This window comes from Canis aureus, chromosome 5 (genome assembly GCF_053574225.1).
Source record: "Canis aureus isolate CA01 chromosome 5, VMU_Caureus_v.1.0, whole genome shotgun sequence".
Taxonomy (NCBI): Eukaryota; Metazoa; Chordata; class Mammalia; order Carnivora; family Canidae; genus Canis; species Canis aureus.
The window spans coordinates 20,875,078-20,894,768 of NC_135615.1; the positions used below are offsets into that span (position 1 = coordinate 20,875,078).

The following is a 19,691-nucleotide window of genomic DNA, read 5'->3' on the forward strand; positions in this document are numbered from 1 at the left end:
ATTCATAACTGCGTAGCTGCCCAGATGAACTGTTGAGTTCTTGTTTCTTGATTCAATATATTATCTTGTCCATTTTATCATGGCACTGTAATAGAAATTTGTCTAAATTTTAGAATGATCCATGGAATATTTTCAGTATCAGCATCTCCCAAATACATATTTTATCATTTCTGTTTTGCCTAATGTGATCTTTTACATAGCTTTAGAAGAAATCATCTGTCTCTATAGGAGAATTACAAGTTTTTTTTCTTTAGGGAATATATTTCAAACAAATCTTGAATACAAAAAGGTATTGTATCATCAGTCTTTAGGTATCAAAAGATTCCTATTACTGAAAATCTGAATAGGATGTGAATTCTTCAGAGTAGTAGAGAAATAGTACAAGTTCATAATCTTTATGTAGATTTTATGGAGAACTGGGTTTGCTTTAGGTATTGTTTGTTGAGTAGTGTGTGTTGCTGTGGTCAATGTGACAGTATATTTGAGATGATGAATTCTGGAGTCAGACTGCCTTCATTTCATATCCTAAGTCCACCACTTATTATTTATTTACTTATTTATTTAAGATTTTATTTATTTATTCACGAGAGAGACAGAGAGAGAGAGAGGCAGAGACATAGGCAGAGGGAGAAGCAGCTTCCCACAGGGAGCCTGATCTGGGACTCCATCCCAGGACTCCGGAATCATGACCTGAACCAAAGGCAGATGCTCAGCCACTGAGCTACCCAGGTGCCCGTTTTATTTAACTTTTTGAGCACTGATTATCTCTTCTGTAAAATTGAATAATAGTATCTATCTTATAGGGTTGTTAAAGAAGATTCTATGGGATAATGCATGTAGATTACTGAGAGCTGTGTTGGACACATAGTAAACACTCAATAAATGTCAGTAAATAAATAGTGTTCATGATAATATGATATCATGGAATGCCACGAAGTGTGGGCTACAATCTTAGCAAGAATATGCATAAAGAAATAGTAATCTTCAATAATATCTCTAAATTGGTAGAAATTAGGAGATGATATTAGGAAACAAGAATAAAACCTTTTAAAGCTAGAATATTAATTATGCTAGAGTTCAGAGAAGCCTCAGACAATCTGGTTTAATTTCATGTCTCTTTGTATGGGTGGAAAGCACAGCTGTAAAAGTGGCCTCCCCAGGACTACCCAGCTAGGAGAGCAGACTCTAACCCAAGTCTTCTGGCTCAAAGTTGAATTCTCCATCTGTTTTTAAATGCTGGCTTATCTACAGGAACATTCATTGAACCTGTCCTAGATGTCATTATTTTATAGATGTAACTTCTTATGCACTATATAACACCTCCTTGCTCATCTTGGTTTGATGTTCTAATGGTTGTTAATCCTCTAGAAATAGCTTCCCATACACCCGAGAGTCATGGAGAAAACAATGAACTATCCCAGAGCTAGCACCATCTGTGTTCAGCGACTGTGAGCAGCTCTATCTGAATGCCTCAGTGGGACAATAGCGATAGCCCTGGGAAAAGGGAATGTCTGCGCAGTTGTGGAGAATTTCCCTGGAGATCTCATAAACTGCTAACATGAAAATGAATCCTTTCTTCCTTATAAATCAGAGTCATGTGTTAAAGGAGATGTATTAGATGCTTCTGAGCTGTTATATTTTAGTGGGTTCTATAAAATTCTCAATAAAGGAAAGGTCAGTGTTTGTACCATAAACAGCATTCATGAAGGCATATTTAACCCCCATCCCTTTCGGGATTCCTGGAGTGTGTAGTACTCGAACTTGCTCTCTTTCCAAACGCCCCCACTGCCCACAACCTCCCAGAACGACCCCACTGCCCACCTGGGCATTCTTTTTCTTTGAGCCACCAACTGCCTTGGCTCTGGGACCCAGCCCTTCATGATAGGAGAAAATGAAAAGGGGTAATTTCACCTTATTAACAGAGCAGGCTTAGGCCCCCGCCGTGGGGCTGGGCTGTACTTTCATGTTTGTGGTTGAAGTAAAAAGATCATGGGCGGGATCCCTGGGTGGCGCAGCGGTTTGGCGCCTGCCTTTGGCCCAGGGCCCGATCCTGGAGACCCGGGATCGAATCCCATACACGGGTCGGGCTCCCGGTGCATGGAGCCTGCTTCTCCCTCTGCCTGTGTCTCTGCCTCTCTCTCTCTCTGTATGACTATCATAAATAAATAAAAAATATATTTAAAACAAAAGAAAAGATCATGGGCACACCTGTTTGCGGGGCATGCGGAGTGGAGTCTGTCTTGTGTTTTTTCATGGGTACCATGTGTGGGACTAAGAAAGACCATCGGGTGACCTTTGCACACTAACGACACAGGTAGTTGTTGTGCGGGGTGAGTGGCGATGTCTGTGACCTTTCTAGTTGTCAGCGAAGCTCTGGCCGCCAGCCTCCTGTGCCGCTCCCACAACAGGGCTGCTAATGGTCCCGCACTGGCTCTGCAGAGCCGTGTTGAGGCTTAATTGAGGAATATTTTTAACCCATTATCAAGAGCATTAGGAGGAAATGTTCAAAGACTCTCTCAATGCAGCTTGCAGCTCTTTCCATTTAAGAAAGTAGATCCCCAAATAAGCAAATTATGACCTGAAATGTAATCTGTCTTTATTTTCAACCCCTTCATCTTCCCAAGATAAAGACTCTTCTCTCTGAGGGCATGAAAAGGAGCAGAACAAGCTAGACTGTTACAAATGAGTGTACCTCCTAGCACACATGAACATATACAGTGCCCCTTGCTTAGAACAGGGTGACTTCAAATGGACCATCCTGACTGAATTTTTTGGAAGGAGAGTGAACATGTATACTAGCCTTGTCATGGCACCGGGAGGGGTGGCTGACAGGTAGGTACTCAGTGGTGTACAGACCACAGGGAGTGAGAGCAACAGCCCGAAGAACCTGAGTGAGCTTTTCATCACATCATGACTTCTGGCTCCTTTCTTTTTTTCTAGTGAATAAATATGCTTTCATCTTCTCAAACTTAGAGTGTTTGAAGGAGTGATGAGCAATGCCCCTCACATTATTACCACAGCTGACATTTTAGTCATGGATTATAGTCAAATTTAATCTTAACTTTAACTCCACAGAATAGTCGTTTGCTTGATTTCTTTGATTATTTTGTATTTTAATTTCATCATGGCAAGAAAAGGTACTTCCAGTTTTCGCTTTAATTAAATAAGTATGAGTTAGCATACAAACTATCAGAGAATGTCTAATTGAAGCTTCTTTGCTTTAAACATAGAATTTCAACAGGATTTTCATTTATTAATTCTTCTTTTCTGTCTTTTCTGATTTTTTTTAATGTCCAGTAACCAAAAACAGATCTAAAGCTGTGACAAAAAAAAGTCGCCAAAATTAAGATTCCTGAGAGTCTATTCAGAGTTCAGACAGGTTAGAACATGTACATGAAGGATGGTTTAAAAAGCGGCAGTGTAATTTTATTAGGAAAGTGAATATGGAGAAGTCATTGTGGAATCAGTAAGAAGCCAAACTATATTATTCTACAAAAATTTAAGGTATTTTCTTTTTCAAGTACGTGGTAGTAGTTTATGGCATCTCTTAAAGATTGAAACACAGGGATTTCCATCAAAAATTCATTCAAAAAATTCACAAATGTTTCTCAAAGAAAAGGGCGACCTGTGGGTACATGGGTTAAAAATGAAAATGTGAAATGCTTTATCTTAACCCTGTGAACATACAAATGTCAGTCTGATAAATGTAGTATCAGATCATACCAGCTGTATGAGGGCTACAGAATGCTTTTGGTCTAAATTTTGTAGTTTACGAAAAGCTGTTATTTCAAAATCTCTCTTGCCTCCTTGTATGGTCAGCTAATTTTAAGCATCTGTAAAAGGCATTTGCAAAATGGAAAAGATGCCCATTTTTTTGGCTGTGTGGGCAAAAAAGAAAACATGGAAATGATTGTGTATGGGAATCAGATATCCTAAAAGCCTTTTCACCAGGAAAGACTAGATGCAGAATAAAATCAGAGAAACTTACTTTTTAGTTGTTTTGTTGAACTTGGAAGAGAGTAAGGAGCAAAAAGTCTATGTAGTAATTGGAAACCAAAGGAGTAGGTGACAAGGCCAGGACTGCCCTATCGCAGTACCTGTGTAAGGAATTCACAGCTTAGCTGCCTTGGGGAAAAAGAGACCAGGAGGTCTGGGTAATGTTGGAAGGCCAAACAGGAAACTCTGTCGCAGAACTAGAACATTCGTGGAAGGTGTACCCTCAGTGGAAGTGAGAGCTGGGGGTGGGGAGGAAGCTCTGCAGGAAAGGGAGCAGAGGAGGAAAACTGTTTTTGCTGTTGCTCCAAGTGAAGGAAAAAATAGTAATCATTGTATTCATCATCTCCTCTGACAATTTGCTACTACAAGCTTATTTTTGGATGAGTCTGGGTTATAAATTTATAGTTCTCGCAGGGTCATGGAAACCCTAACCTAAAAAATTTAAATAACAAGTTTCCAGGTTGGCAGAACCTTCTGGCAGCTGGTAGATAGAAGCGTAAGTCCTCTCTGGAGGAAAGCATTAACAGTCCACTTTCCTCAAAGTTCCTACATATTTAGTGTATACAGGATTACTGTAAGAAATACCACACACTCAACAAAGCAATCCAGTAATTACCAGATGGGGCGTAACACAAGCCATGTGTCACCAATGTCAACCAAAACTATAAACAGATTAGGTCTCCCATGCCTAAGGACACTGGACACCAGAATGCTGAGTCTTGAATATAAAACAAATGCATGGGAAGAACATAAAGAAGAAGTCGAGCAAGGGATGAAGGACCATCAGAAATGTTCAGAAAGATTTGAAAAGGAAGCAAATAGAATTACAGGAAAGAAACAGAATCATCAGAAATAAAAACACAGTAGTTTGGTTAAATAGAGGATTATGCACAGCTGAAGAGAGAATGAATGGATTGGAAGATCACGAAGGACAACCCCCGACATGAAGCGCAGAGACAAAGGAGGTAAGAAATAGTCAAGAGTAAAATGTAGGGATGATAGAAGAAAAAGATGGAACATAAGTCAATGTGAACTCCAAATGTTAAATATTGAAAATTAGAAGGAAGTCAAGAATTGAAGGGTCTTTGAAACTTCATCATAATAACAATTTAATGAATAATGAAAATTTTGTTTTTATTTTAATAAATTAGCTTGCTACAATTTCATGGTTGTGATTTGAAGATTCGAGACTTCTGGACCACACAGAAAAAAGACTTTATTGCTCACAGCGCAGTAAGCAACCTGAGCTATATGTCAAGGCAATTCTCTGTGCTCCCCAAGTCACGTGGGGATGATGCATACTGTGCCATGCAAGAAGTCTGAGTCACAGCAAGGGACCTCAGTCTTTTAAAAGGGACTATAAGCAGATCTGCTCTTTGCCAGCAGAGAGAGACATATTTTATCTCCAGGAAAGTAAGCAATCTCTCAGCTCCAGAGGGGGAGTCTCTTATCTTCTAATGTTGTTTGCCATACAAACATCTTTGCAAAGCTAACCAAGAACCAAAGTTGTGTGCATGTGCTCACAAAACATGCAGAAAAGTGAGTCCTGTTTTTTTTTCCTCCCAGTAGTGGAGAGCTCATTTGTTTAAGGTGTAAAGGACAGAATTTTCCAGAAATGTTCAAAGTTTGGAATGCTCATATAGCGGGAACACGCTGTACTTCAAGCAACACAGATACATATTTAGACATATCATGGTGGAGCGTCAGGATATTAGAGACAAAAGAGGAGACGTTAAAAGCAACCAGAGCGTAAAGATAGTTCAAATTGACTGGCTAGTTCTAGTTTCTTGTTCGGAAAAGCGAAGCGTTGAAAATAACCAAGATCTTCCTGAGGAAAAACCAGAAAGATGAGAGATGGGATGTCTTGCCTGACAGAGACCAAGGTCTGTTATCAGCCCACAGTAATCAAGACTCTGGAATTAGCTATTAGTATAGACAGAGAAACCCCTGGAACTGTATAGAAAGCCCATACATAATACGTGCATGCGCAGGGATTTGCTTGATGACAGAATGAGTGTTGCAGATCTAGGGGAAGAAGGTGAACTGTTTCATTAACGATGCATTAACAGTGGAGGAAGAGAAATGAAACCAGATTGTGACATATAAAGAAAATCAGTTCCAGGTAGATTAAATATTTGAATCTTTAAAGTCATGAAACCAAGTTTTGTTTTTTTTTTTTTTTTTTAATTTATTTACGATAGTCACACAGAGAGAGAGAGAGAGAGAAGAGGCAGAGACATAGGCAGAGGGAGAAGCAGGCTCCATGCACCGGGAGCCTGACGTGGGATTCGATCCTGGGTCTCCAGGATCGCGCCCTGAGCCAAAGGCAGGCGACAAACCGCTGCGCCACCCAGGGATCCCCTGAACCAAGTTTTAAAAGGAAAGTAAAACTATGGAATTTTAAATGAACAAAAAAAAAAAAAAAAAGAAAAGAAAAGAAAAAGAGAGAGCCTCTCTGGGAGTTTCAGGAAGAAACTGGGAACAAAGGTGATGTTGCCAAATGCTCTCTAGCTGTATGTCTGGATCCACATGTATCAGACTGTATCACACACATCATCATGATGGAATACTGTTAATGAAGATGAGGCTGCAAATTTAGGACCTGCAGCAAAGCCAGGGGATGGAAAGTTTGTGGACATAATTTCTTTAGCTGAGGGTGACCGCAGGGGAGACTTGGTACTCTGGGGGCTGACCCAGGCCTCACAGCAGACACAGGGTCTGTCCCTGCGCTCTGGCACTGAGGCATGCAAACACAAAGCCAGCCAAAAGATCCCTTCTGAAACCTTAAGACCTAAGGATAGTGGCCTTGGTGGTCTTTTGTAAATGAGGTCACCAGGCCTCCTGCTCTCAGACTTTGTATTCAGCTTAGTTTAATGTAGATTGGAAATCAGCTTTTTCATAAAATAAATGAAACACAGAATAAAAAAAAAAAAAGTGGAGGATTTCTTATACCGCACCCCCCCCAAAAAACATAAACCGCAAGAGAAAAAGTTGGTAAATTCAACTATATTAAAATAAATGTTCACTTTATCAGCAGGGTATCTTTAACAAATTAAACAGACAAGCCACAGTGGGAGAAGTAATCTGCAGCACATATCACTGATGATAGATGGATTGGAATCTAAAACTGTTAAAAAAAATACATGAATAAAATAACAGAGTAGGTAAGAGGTATGAATAAACATTTCAAAGAAAAAGAAACATGAACGGTTAAGAAACTGGAAATAATCGGCCTCATTAGTAATCAGAGAACTGCAAATTAAAACCACAGTGATACCATTTTATATCTACCAGTTTGGCAAGATTAAAATTTGGAACAGTACTGTTTGTGGGGAAGGATGAGAATAGCAGGGATTCTCATGTACTTATCATCTCATTCCCTTTAAAGACCCAGGCAGCCAAATCCAGTCTGACATTCCTCGCGTTGTATCACATGTGAGGAGAAAAGTCACTTAACACAAAAGTTACTCTACTTTCTTAATAAACACCAGTTTATCTTTGAAGCCAAATATTCTCTGGTCAAACCTTGAACATGGGAACAGACTTGGTTTATATTTTCAAGGGTAAAGAAAGATCTTCTGAGAAAGATGTACAATGTACCAGATGACACCAGTTTTATTTTGTTTTTTTTAAATCTCAGCCCCCAAGTTTAGATAATTCTAAATGGTTTTATTTCTGTTGCAATTGAAGTTGACAAGTTGGCATGCAAAATGAAAAATCAAAACCCAAGATACACCACGATTAGAGGAAAGGAAACGACATAAACCACTAAAACTCCTTGTGTGTTTGAGATGAAATGATAGCATAAAACCCAATTACCCACTAGAAGAAGAATCCAGTGGATAATCACGCTGTTGCTTAGCGTGGGCCAAGGAGGACTGCAGACTTTGATGAGCACGAGTTCAAGAACTCTCTGTGGGGTGGTCCTGGGGCCACTGGAGGAAATTGTGGGAGAGGAAGAATGAAAATTCTCCAGAGTCTCAGGCACACACACGTAAAAGTCTCACTGAGAAGAATAAGCTCTAGAATTGTTGACTGAATTGCTCTTGTTGTTGAGTATGATTAAGATGTGTGGCAGTATTAAAAACTGACCCCTCAAGCCCCCACAAAGCTAAAGATCCAACCTAACATAACTACATGGGGAGCGTTGCCCACTTCTTTCAACTGTTAGCTTTTAATTAACTTTCAGTCTCCAGTGAGGTCTGTGTGTATATACTCTTATTATCTAGCAGCAGCCTCTTTATCAAAAAGTTCTTAATCCATGAATTAAACTAGATAATCAGGTTAGTTACCAGGTTAGCCAGAGGAGCTCCAGGAAGTTCTGAAAATTACCATTTTGGGGAGAAATTTCCCAGCTCAGATTAGAATACTTGTCAAACTTGGTGGCAGGAGACTAGGTCTGAATCAATATTTCTGCCCGGAAGTCACATAACCTCTGAGAGATTAATGTGGTTAGTGTTGGACTCTGTATTCTCCATCAGCTAAGTATGTGCACTTGTCATTCATATTTTGTTTTTAGCTTGTAACACTGACAGAAAAACCTCTGTGGAATAAAGAACCAGTTTCCTGAATGTATGAAGCTATATTGTATTTGCATATTTCCAGGATTTAAAGTGAAGGGTATTTTTCCTTGAAACAATTTGTTTGTTCTATTTTTGTGATACTGAAAAACATCATTGATAGCTATTAACCTGTCTGTCTCTCATTTTGTTTTTGTTGATTCTAATTTTGTTGATTAAATAGTACAAGAAATGAGGAATTTTTTTTTATTAAATGACCTATTCCAAAAAGTTTTTTTCTGTAAAAACTCTGAGTAAAATTTGTCACTTTTGTCAAAGCCACTTTTCTTTTATCTTACATAATGTGTTTATGGAAGTACATTGTAAGCCAATTCTGTGAGATCAGGTAACTCATTGCGGTTCTACCTCTGTTAACCTAAAAACGTGGTTGGGCATATACTCTGTACGCTTGGTTGACCAAGGATGTATGATGGAAAGGAATTCGGGAGTTACTAAGAACTCACTTGTTGAAACACATCGATTTTCATAACAACTCCACCCGACAGCTACTGGCCAAAGCCTTGAAAGAAATGGGATTCTTCAGCTTGGCTCATTCACCTTATTTCGCCTTATTTTGTACATGATTATAATCCCCTTAACAAATAACCAAGCAAACAAAAACTTAACCTCATTTATAATAGCAGTGATTGGAAGTACCGAGTGCCCCACAACCCGTGATTGGGGAAGTCATGATGCAGCAGTATGATTGAATGCTTATATAGCCATATAATGCTCTGTAAGACTAATGGTTTTGGAGAATTTTCATAATAAATAACAAATTTAAAAGGCAGACTATATACTCTACCTATACTTACATGCAACTGTGCATTTTAAAAAGAAAGCTTTGGAGGATACACTTTAAATACCAGTAGTTTTGTCAAGTGTTAGGATTGCATGTGGTATTTGCTCTTTCTTTGTACTTTCTATTAATGATTTTTCTCTAACTACATGCAACTTATCATTTTAAGCAACAACATGTAAATGTTCTAACAAAATTTCATAACTAAAAAATATTAAGTAAAAAATGAAACATTTTCTCTATTGTATTATAGCACTATTCAAAATAATTATTATAGAATTGTTATGTATGCATTATTATGTATACATATATACAAAATTATATATAATTATATAACTATTGAGCTTGTATCCCCTATCTTCTCCTGGTAAGCCCTTCATGTAAATTATCCTCAGGATACTTTATGAAGTCAAAAGAAAATATAATTACTCCTACTTCATAGATCAGCAAACTGAGGCTTTGATCAATTAAGTTTTTTGCCCCCAGTGATGCAGCTACTGAGTAACAGAGCCCACCATTGAACCAAAATCTGAGGCCTAAGGCCATGTTCTTAAGCACTGCGCTCTCAGTGTTTCACTTTTTTTGGTGGTTATATATTAGCAGTGCTTTTGCCTTTATTGTTCTGTGACTGGTCTTCCATTTCTCATTGTGGAAGAAGATACAAACTTCATTTGAGAGAAAATTTTAAGGGTTATCACAGTTGAATTGGGTGGTTCACCCCTATGTTATATTCCCAAATATCCATTGACTAATTATTAGATTGTATCTTGCACATTTTATGGTAAAACGCAAAATACACGTTTCTATTTAGGAAGGAAAAACTGTATATGGGTTTTATCAGTGATTGTGATTTTGAAATCTACACTAACGGATTTGCTTCATTTTGGGGTGTGTGTGTGTGTTAAGTTTGGAGTAAGCACAGTGAGCCACCTAGAGCAAACCATTCATGCTTCGAGGTCTTGCTGTGACCCTTTGAGGCTGGGCAACTGATGTTACCAGAGGGCAGATGGAAGGAAGGCCAGTACTAATGCAGAATTTCGTATGTTTAGGAACCCAGGAGGGGATGTACGTGAGAACACTATTTCCAGGACCAGCCAAGGCACCCTTCAGCCCTCATGTCACATTTGAGCCTCAGTGAACTTTTATGGACACCCTTTGAAGAGTGCCGTTCTTTCCCACTCTCTAAGATTTCCGAAAGCGCATCTCAGTAATTAATCCACAGGAAATGGGCTCTTGTTTGGCATTGTCTTCTTCCCGCTTTTCTGAAATCAAGCCAACTAACTTCAATCAAGTCATAATAAAAGTTGTGCTAAGAGAATGAAATTATACTCAACATACCCAGTCAGAGAGCTTTTTAGGCTGTTAAGCATTTAGTTGATACATATTTGCATATCCGAGTATAATGTTGCAGATTTTTAAACCATTGAATGAATGAATATTTAAGAAAAAGAACTCATGATTGTTTTAGTTCATGCGCATAGTTTCCAGCACATTTATACTCGCCCATCCTGTGTGGAGGCGAGGCGGAAAGCCTCATCACTACTATATGAAGCTAACAGTGGTTCTTATTTTTATGTTTTACACACCACACACAATATGCACACAGAGTATTGTTTTGTGAGATGAGTTATGTGTAGGAGTCTGAGAGATCTATTTGTATCCTGGCTCTGTCCTAATTGTGTATCCTTAGGCATATCCGTGAACTCTTCTGTACATCTCATTGGCTCTAAAAATGGAGATGCTGTTCATAGCCTAGTTTATTAAACAAATGCTTTTTTATTAAATATAGATGATATATGTCAGGTTATGCAGATATGAGGCATCATTACTTCTCTTTTTTCACTTGCTCCCATGAGCACTGAGTCTTTGGAAAGATTTTTTTTTTTTCTTTTTCATTGGTGACTCCAAGTTTAATGGTTTGTCTCTGGTCTACTCCTATTTTTTCCGCTAGATTTTCTCAGTTCTCCCTTTTATACTTTTTAAGAAATATTTTTAAAAAAATTAACAGAAGACTCTTCATTTTGCATCGAAGGCAATAAAATAAATATATGTTTGGAAGACCTAAGTTTTTTTTTTTAATTGAAGCTATGTACACAGTACATGCAGACTATAAGTATGTATTTCCCTGAGTTTTGAAAAATGAATATATCACATATTGAGCACCCATGTTGAGATAAAGAATATTCCCATCACCGTGGGAAGTTTGGCAAAAGCTTTTCTCTGTTAAGGTCTGGTTCCTTTCTCCAGATTCTTTCTTGATTTTCTTGCTTTGGGGCAGGTACTATCACCTCCTTATGTTGTCTTGGCCTCTCCCATAGCCTATGAACAGACTTCCTAAATTACTCCTTTTGCTGATGACACACTTTTTGAATGAGACACAGTTTACTTTTTCTGTATGAATGCTCCTGGTTTTTCCTCGCCTGATGTCTCTCTTGCCATTACTAAATTCTGCCGACAATATATTTTATGCTTTAACACCACTAGGATTCAGCCTCCAAAGGGGTCACGTAAGTGCTAAGAAGTGTTCCATGTCCAGCGTTTTCGGTATTGTCTCTGACACTATCTGACCCCTGCCATTACTCAGAATTTACATAGTTCTTGTGTACATAAGTCTTTCTACCCCTCAACAGTTAGTAAAATGTACTAAAAATCTGGGTGATGGTCAATTGTAGGAAGTTCAGCTCGGCGGCAGACCAGTTATTCCTGTGCACTGGAAATATTTTGCTTATTTGCCTCATTTTTTTGTCCTCCTGCAAAAACATGTTTCTTAATTAGTACAGAACTCTCCATGTTGTGTTTTAAGTCCTTTATCTGTGAGTTTTTTAAAAACCTTCCTTGAATATAAAGGATAGCCATAAGTAAAGTTTTTAAAAGTATTATTTAAAAGTTGCCAACCATAATTATGTTATTATTTTTTGAATCAGTGACTAAACTAAGACTTTTGGAATAATATGGCAAATGAGCATTGCTTATTGGAACTATTCTAAAAAGATCTAAAGCATGTTTGTTCCACCTTCTCTGTGTATTTACACCTCTTCGATTTTGCTTTATGAGTAGCAAAAGCAAACTGTCACTATTTGCTGTAAATTGAAGCTTTTAATAACTATGTCTGTTCTACAACATTTGTCAGCTTTGAATATTCTGTCAGTAGAAAATAAAAATAGCAGGGAAACTCAGCAGCCGTGACATGGAGAATTTATCTGCTTATGCTAAAGGAAGGTAAAAATATATATATAATCTTGAAGGGTGAGCATTTGGCATTTTTCCTTTAAATGATGTAAATTTGAACTGGCTCTTCCTCGAATAAATTTTAGATGAAAAGTTGGCAAAATAAATGAATAAGTTTCATCACTAAACACAGAGCACCTTCTTAACCTAGAAACAATAGAGCACCTTTTTAATCCAGAAAAAAAGAGAATAAAGAGGTTATTTCAGATCAATGATTCAATCATATATGCCTTTTTTGACATAAGCTTGAAAAATAAATTTTGTAAGTACATCAAAAGAAACATGATAGCGCAGTAGTAAAAACTTTGACGCATATAGCATTTAAATTTTTAAACTATTTCATAGTAAAAATTCATGTGCAGAGGACCATCTTGGATATGTGACAATAAAAAATTAATTTTTCTAATAAAGATGATTCAAGTAAATCAAATCTAAATAAATTCCATAGTTCACATTTTTGTTCGTAAATCATGTGTGTCACTTATAAATATTAAAAACATGAGTGAACTATATATTATGAAAAATTCACTGCTTTCTCTTTTTTGGATAAAAACAAGGTCTTTCAGGACTTCTTATTTCTGATTGTCAGTTTGGTCATTTAGATTCAGTTCTTGCCTTTGGGCCTCTTTTTTTTTCTGTACTTGTCTGTAAGCCTTCTCAAAAGATACCTTGATCATTATTGTTATCAGTAGCAGTGGACATTCACGAAGCACCTACTGTGTGCCATGTTTGATAAACATTGACAGTAGGTCAGTATTTTGAGAAGGAAGAAAAATATTGCTAAAATCATGTTTAGCTATGCTACTATACAGTATTTAAACCTCTGTTGTAACAGAAAGGTGATTAATGAGACACCATGAGCCTGCTTATTATCCTGTCAACCTTGTGATGTGCCTGCAAATACAAAGGATCTTTAAAATAACCATACTGAGCAAAGGAGATGGTCTCTGCTTTTACAGAGTGGACATGCCTGCATGTTTTAATTTATTTTGGTATTAGTGTTATTCCATTATTACAGACTGCGCCTGAGGGAAAAAGCAAGTTAATTATTGTCACGTGTAATGAGATAATTGCATACGTGTAACTTGACAAAGCACCCTACAGGTGTGTTACTCTGTGATGAGAAATGCCTACTCCTAAGTCATCCTGTGTAGGGAGTGGAGTTGGAAAAGAGTTTTAGATAGCAGAATGTGTTTTGAAAAAAAAAAAAAAAGAATGTGTTTTGTTTTTTTTTAAACAGAAGTCCTAAAGTAGTGGTAAATACTGTAAGAGTTTCTGATGGTGTCACGTTGGGAATTTATCACTGTGTGTGAATGGCTTTATTTGTTTTTTCCAATAAATGCCCTTATGTCTTACAAAATTTCATCTCAACCAAGATGAAGGAGTGATTGCCAGTAAAATTTGAGCTGTTAGTCAAACATTAATGATCTGTGGAGAGAGTTGTGCTTCCTCCTGAGAAGGATTTTCATACTGAATTCAGTGGAGAATTCAGGTGTGGTCTGTCCAGCCCCCTACAAAAGTCACCTGCTTCTGAAGAACTTGGTAGGAAGGAGAGGCTAGTTCTACTCTCATTGACATTTTCTGTGTCCTGATTTGGGAGATAGTGGTAAAAAGCCTTTTGAATTAGTTTTCTTTCTTTTTGTGCCTCTCTCCCATATAGCAAAGTTAAAATTTTTGTTTTTGTCTTCTTTTATTAGCTCTGATTTTAAGTACCTCTTAGGATTTACAAAGCTCTGTCTTGGGTTCTTTCAGGTACCGTACTTCTTTTTAAATACTGATAAGATTCTTCCCTTTGAATTTGCTTTTTCTTTTTAATTTGGTTAATTGATTTGGATAAATAAGTTATCCCAGTTGTTTGGATACTGAAGGAATAAGATGCATATCTCTGAGAGGGAGGGTGATTTAATTCCCAGTGTTCACACATGCTGAATATTGTGCCTTCATGATTCACAAGGACCCCTTCTAATCTCTGTTCTGTTAGGGTGTTTGTCTTGCTTATGAATAAATTCGAGTGAAAAAGCTTTTTAAGTTAAAGCTGCATTGATGGTTCAAAAAATAAATTAAAAATAAAAATGAGATTAAGTCTTTGATTTAGGAGGTTCATAAAGTTCTTGTGGTATTTTTTTAAAGAAATATTTAAATGGATTTCCCTTAACTATTTAAAAGTCTGAAGACAGAGTCTCCTTTTATAGGACACCTAGTGGAAAGAGGAAGAGGAGCTCACTACCTCCTTGTAAATATATGGAGTCTAAAAGCCCTCTGCCATAATTGATGCTTTTATACTTTGTGACTTGGACAGAGTCAACACTTTTTACTCCACTGTTTCCTGTTTTTAATAGGTTAAGTAAAACTAGTAACTAGAAAACAATATCTTGCTTTTCAACAGTAATTTTGGAAACTCTTGTTATACATCTTCTGTATCGAGTAACATACATTTAATTCTCTGTAAGCCACTGCTTTTAAGCATAAGAGTGAATCGTTGAATTTCCTGTTCAATCTCAGAAAAGAAAATGAATGTTTGTTGTTTATTTTGGCCATCTGCATACTTGCCTCCCTCACTGTTGTCTCCTTGCTTCCTCAAGTTTTAAACTTGACTAATTGGAGATTGCAGCTTCTACTCCAAGTAGCTCCAGTCAGAGGCTCGTAACAAGCTTTGACATCTCCTCACAGGCAGTATGAAGGAGAAAAGCAATAAGCAGTATATCCGGAGAGTGAGCAAATTGGTTGAGCATCTGAGAAATCAGATTAGCTGACCCTGAGAGTTCTAACTGTCGTTAACCTGTCTTGGTTTCCCCCAAAATGATCAGCCTTTGAGAGACTGAAGAAAAGAGCAATCCAGAGAAGACCTCAGTCAGAAGCAAGTACTTAGTTTGGTGGCCATTCCAGTTCTTGGTTTCGTGCCAGGCAAGGACTAGTCAGATGCCAAGGAGCTTCCTTCCTGGCTTTGTTGAGAGAGAATTCACAAATCGTACAACTCACGCATTCAAAGTGTACAAGTCAGTGACTTTTAGTATATTCATCCAGTTTGCATCCAGACTGTTCTCCAAGGGTGTGCACCATTTTACATTCCCACCAGCACTGTGGGAGAGCTCTAGTGTCTCCACGTCCTGGCTGTCATATGTTGTTATGTGTCCTTTTGATTACAGCCACCCCAGTGGATGGGAAATGGTACTATAGTTTTAGTTGGATTTCAGTAATGGCCATGATGTCGAGCATGTTTTCATGTGCTTATTTACAGGTTTTCATGTTGTGAGTTACATTATCTCACAAACTGTTACCCATCACCGTAGTACCTGATGAAACTACTCCTCAGAAGTACCTACTAACGTGTGCCGTGTCTGTACTAACCCCCAAAGCTGAGCAGAGTTTTGGGCTCTGCCACAGTGGCATGCCAGGGTAGAAGGAAGGACAAACTTGTTAACAAATATATGAAATAAAGTCTTTGGGGAGCTATGATGGAAGGGAAGTGTGGGCAGAGAAGTGGGAACATGACGGTGAAAGAGTTTACTTCTGCTAGGGAGAAGGAATTTGATCAAGAGGGAAAAACATGGCAGAGGCGGTATTGGTCATGCTGTGAACAGTTCAGTCTCAGGCATTGGACCAAGAAGGGGGCTCTAAGCATGAAAAGACACAGCTCCTGACTATATTAAGAGCAATCAGCGGACATTGTGGATCTTGATTCTTGACTGTCAAAATGCTGTGGGCCACATTTTCATATAGCACTGCTGAGCTGGTGTCTTTCTCCCTTACTATAACCCTCATGATTGAGGAAAGTGCTTCCTCATATCAGTTATGACGGGGCAAGGTATCACTAAGCAGCTGAAAAAGAGCTGTGTCCATTTGGTCCAAAAGCAGCTTTTTTTAGTACTATTGTTTCTTAACGCACGTGAGAATCCCTTTTCGGCCCCGATTGATAGCTGGAAAAACAAATTCATTTTAGAAAAATATGTGATTTGTAATCTTAAATTTAGGAAATATAAGTGACCTCACTAGCTAGGTCTTTTGCATGTGTAAGACAATGTGTTTTTGTAAAGTGTATTACTATTTGCCCTAGTTTATTTTCAGGATTTGTTTTGTTTTCTTGTTCTCTTTTTTGAAAGCATTTATAATGGTTTTGGAGAAAAAGATCAGCTTCTGTACTAAATCTCACCTAGAACACTTCTGCCTCTTAAAGTTACTTCAAGATTGTCTTCGAAAGATGTACGGGAGAAGTGACACTCAGCATCCCTGACGAGCTCAAGTCCTCATTTATGTTTACTAAATTTGCAACTCTGACATGATATTTTAGAAAGCCATATAACATGTTTTTGCCAATTGGTTCTGATGTTTGATGGCTTAAGGAGAAATAGATTTGTGTCTTGAACTTCTGGAACCTTTCCAACATTGCTTTTTTTCCCCCTGAAAGCTAGTGCTAAGAAATCAGTACTACTAAATATTGAAACACAATTTCCTTGGTTTTATTTTCCTGTAGATAAAATGAGATTAGGAACAGGGAATTTTCTGGAATGCTTTCATGGAAAAATAGGCTCTTGCAAAAATGCCATGAAATAATTGAAGCTCAATTATTTGTAGTAATTTTTTTAAGTATTTATTTATTTATTTATTCATGAGAGACACACAGAGGCAGAGACATAGAGGGAGAAGCAGGCTCCTTGCAGGGAGCCCAATGTGGGACCCAATCCCAGACCCTGGGATCACACCTGAGCCGAAGGCAGATGCTCAACTGCTGAGCCACCAAGGCGTCCCTGTACTAATATTTTCTTAAATATAATTATATATCATATTACATATTTTTGCTTAAAATCACTATTAATAGCAATGAGAAAACTTTTATTCCTGGTGCCTTCTGTTGTGGAGAAGAACTACAGTTCACCATAAATATTCCTTTTCCTCTTTTGGCAGACCCATTTAGCATGTACAAATTGGAACTCTGCACTCCATATAGCAGTTAGTTCAAGGCCTTGGGGATCCACAGAGTCTGGTTCAGACCTAGTATCACTGCTTGAGCAAGTTCTTTCACTTCTCCTCCATCCCTATGCCTTCTTTTATAACATGTAAAACCAGAATAGTATCTATATCCTAGGACTGCCCTGAGGAGTGGATAAGATCACACATGGCAAGCCTGGGGCAGAGCAGCTGGCACTGGGCCCCCCCCCCCGCCCCCCATTGTATAACCTACAATTGCTTATCACTAGTGAAAATCTCCTTAGCGGAGAAAGGTCAGTGTTAACATTCATATCCATTAGGCTGTCCAGAAACATTTTGGTTGTGGTAATAACTTGGAAAACATGAACTTCCTGGGACACCTGGGTGGCTTAGTGGTTGAGCATCTGCCTTCAGCTCAAGGCATGATCCTGGAGTGCTAGGATCGAGTCCCATATCAGGCTCACCATAGTGAGCCTGCTTCTCCCTCTGCCTATATCTTTGCCTCTCTCTGTGTGTCTCTCTTGAATAAATAAATATTAAAAAGAGAGAGAGCGAGAGAGAGAGAACATGAATTTCCTGTATAATTTGTAAGTCATCTTTACCCAGGTGTGTAGCAGGCATGTGGTTGATAAATGCCACAGCTTATATTTATTGAGGAGAGGGCTGTGCGAGGCCCAGTTCCAGACAAGAGGTGAGAAGTGATGGGGGCACCTGGGTGGCTCAGTGGTTGAGCATCTACCTTTGGCTCAGGGCATGATCCCGAAGTCCTGGGATCGAGTCCCATATCGGGCTCCTTGCATGGAGCCTGCTTCTCTCTCTGCCTGTGTCTCTGCCTCTCTCTGTGTCTCTCATTGATAAATAAATAAAATCTTAAAAAAAAAAAAAAAGAGGTGGGAAGTGATAGGCTACACTTGTGTTTTCTAATTCAGCTAAATAGCCCTGTCACGGTTACCTCCATTGTGTAGATTTAGAAATTGAGGCACAGAGACGGTAGGGGACTTTCCCAAGATTACATGGTTAACATAGGTGGCACCAGGATCAGTAGTGAAAAAGGTAATTTTGTGTATTTATCACTTCTGTAGAAGTGAATGATGATGCAGAAGTTGTCTAATTCTTGGAAGGTGGTGGAGTAAGGTAACAGGAATTTACCATTTTTTGCATAATGAAAGTAATTTCTGCATCTTCAAGTGTCCACACGAAAGCCACTCTGAAGTAAAGGGTGGCCATCATTTTTAAGGCAGTCATGCTAGTTCTCTTCTCAGTAACAGATTACGTCTGTTACCTTTTTCCACAAATCATCGTTATGTGTTTCATGTTGTCCAGACAAATCTATATGATTCACATGGCAGGATGTTACTGGACTTGCTTCTTAAACCGTATTCTGATTCTTAAATAAAGCAGTTTGGTACAGATCCTTAACTGTCCTTCATGGTACTATATCTGAATAGCCATTCTGTTTTTATAATTCCTTTCAGGCTTTTTTTTTTTTCTCCTGAGTAAATTAAACAATAAACACATGCGTTGACTAAAATGAACCTATTACCTTTTTACCTTTTAGAACATTGATGAATTTTTGTTTGGGCTTGTTATTTAAAGAATAAGCATGAGATTTTTCTGTGCATTTATTATGTCCCAGAAACTAGACTTTTACAAAGTAAAGGATAAATATTTAAAATCTTGAGGCTAACAAGGAATCCTATGTAAATTCAAAATGGAGAATTCACAAGGATTTTGTTCTGTGTGGTGGTTAGTCTTTTGAAAAGAGGTTTAAGGTTAGTGCTTTTACATAACCAATTGTTATTTCAGGGTCCTTGAAGAAGTTATCTGTATGATTAGAAAAGAATGTTACAGAATGGGTTTAAAGAATAATCTAATTTTATATAACACTGACATCCCTCCAAAGCCAAGCCTGATGTTTCTTTGTTTACTTCCTATATGAAAGCATGCCATCCTGTTTATAATCAGTGGCCAGAAAATTTAAGACGAAAGTAGCTCTTCCTCAGCATATAGCAGACAGTCTGTGAAAAATCACTGATGAGAAAAATTAGAGACCCAGATGGTACGGCTAGTCTTGGATTTCTGTTGTCAACCAGAGTTCATAGTCAGAGGCTGGTTGGTATTGATGCTGTTTCCACCTTTTCTACCAGTTTCTCACCAGATCTTTGGATCTCCGCAGAGCAGCA

The 19,691-nt window shown here is 38.1% G+C and overlaps 1 protein-coding gene across 5 annotated transcripts in view; it reads left to right on the forward strand.

The window, feature by feature from the left end:
• The window catches only part of RSU1 (Ras suppressor protein 1), a 250,560-nt gene that overhangs the window by 135,884 nt on the left and 94,985 nt on the right, over positions 1–19,691 (forward strand). The window contains exon 9 of one of the 5 annotated variants that reach the window (XM_077897075.1): positions 10,404–12,710. The exons of the other annotated variants lie outside the window; for them this stretch is intronic. Coding sequence (XP_077753201.1) covers position 10,404 — 1 coding nt within the window. The 3' untranslated portion in view covers positions 10,405–12,710. Of the gene's footprint in view, positions 1–10,403; positions 12,711–19,691 lie in introns of those variants that run through there. 5 annotated transcript variants of the gene reach the window in all.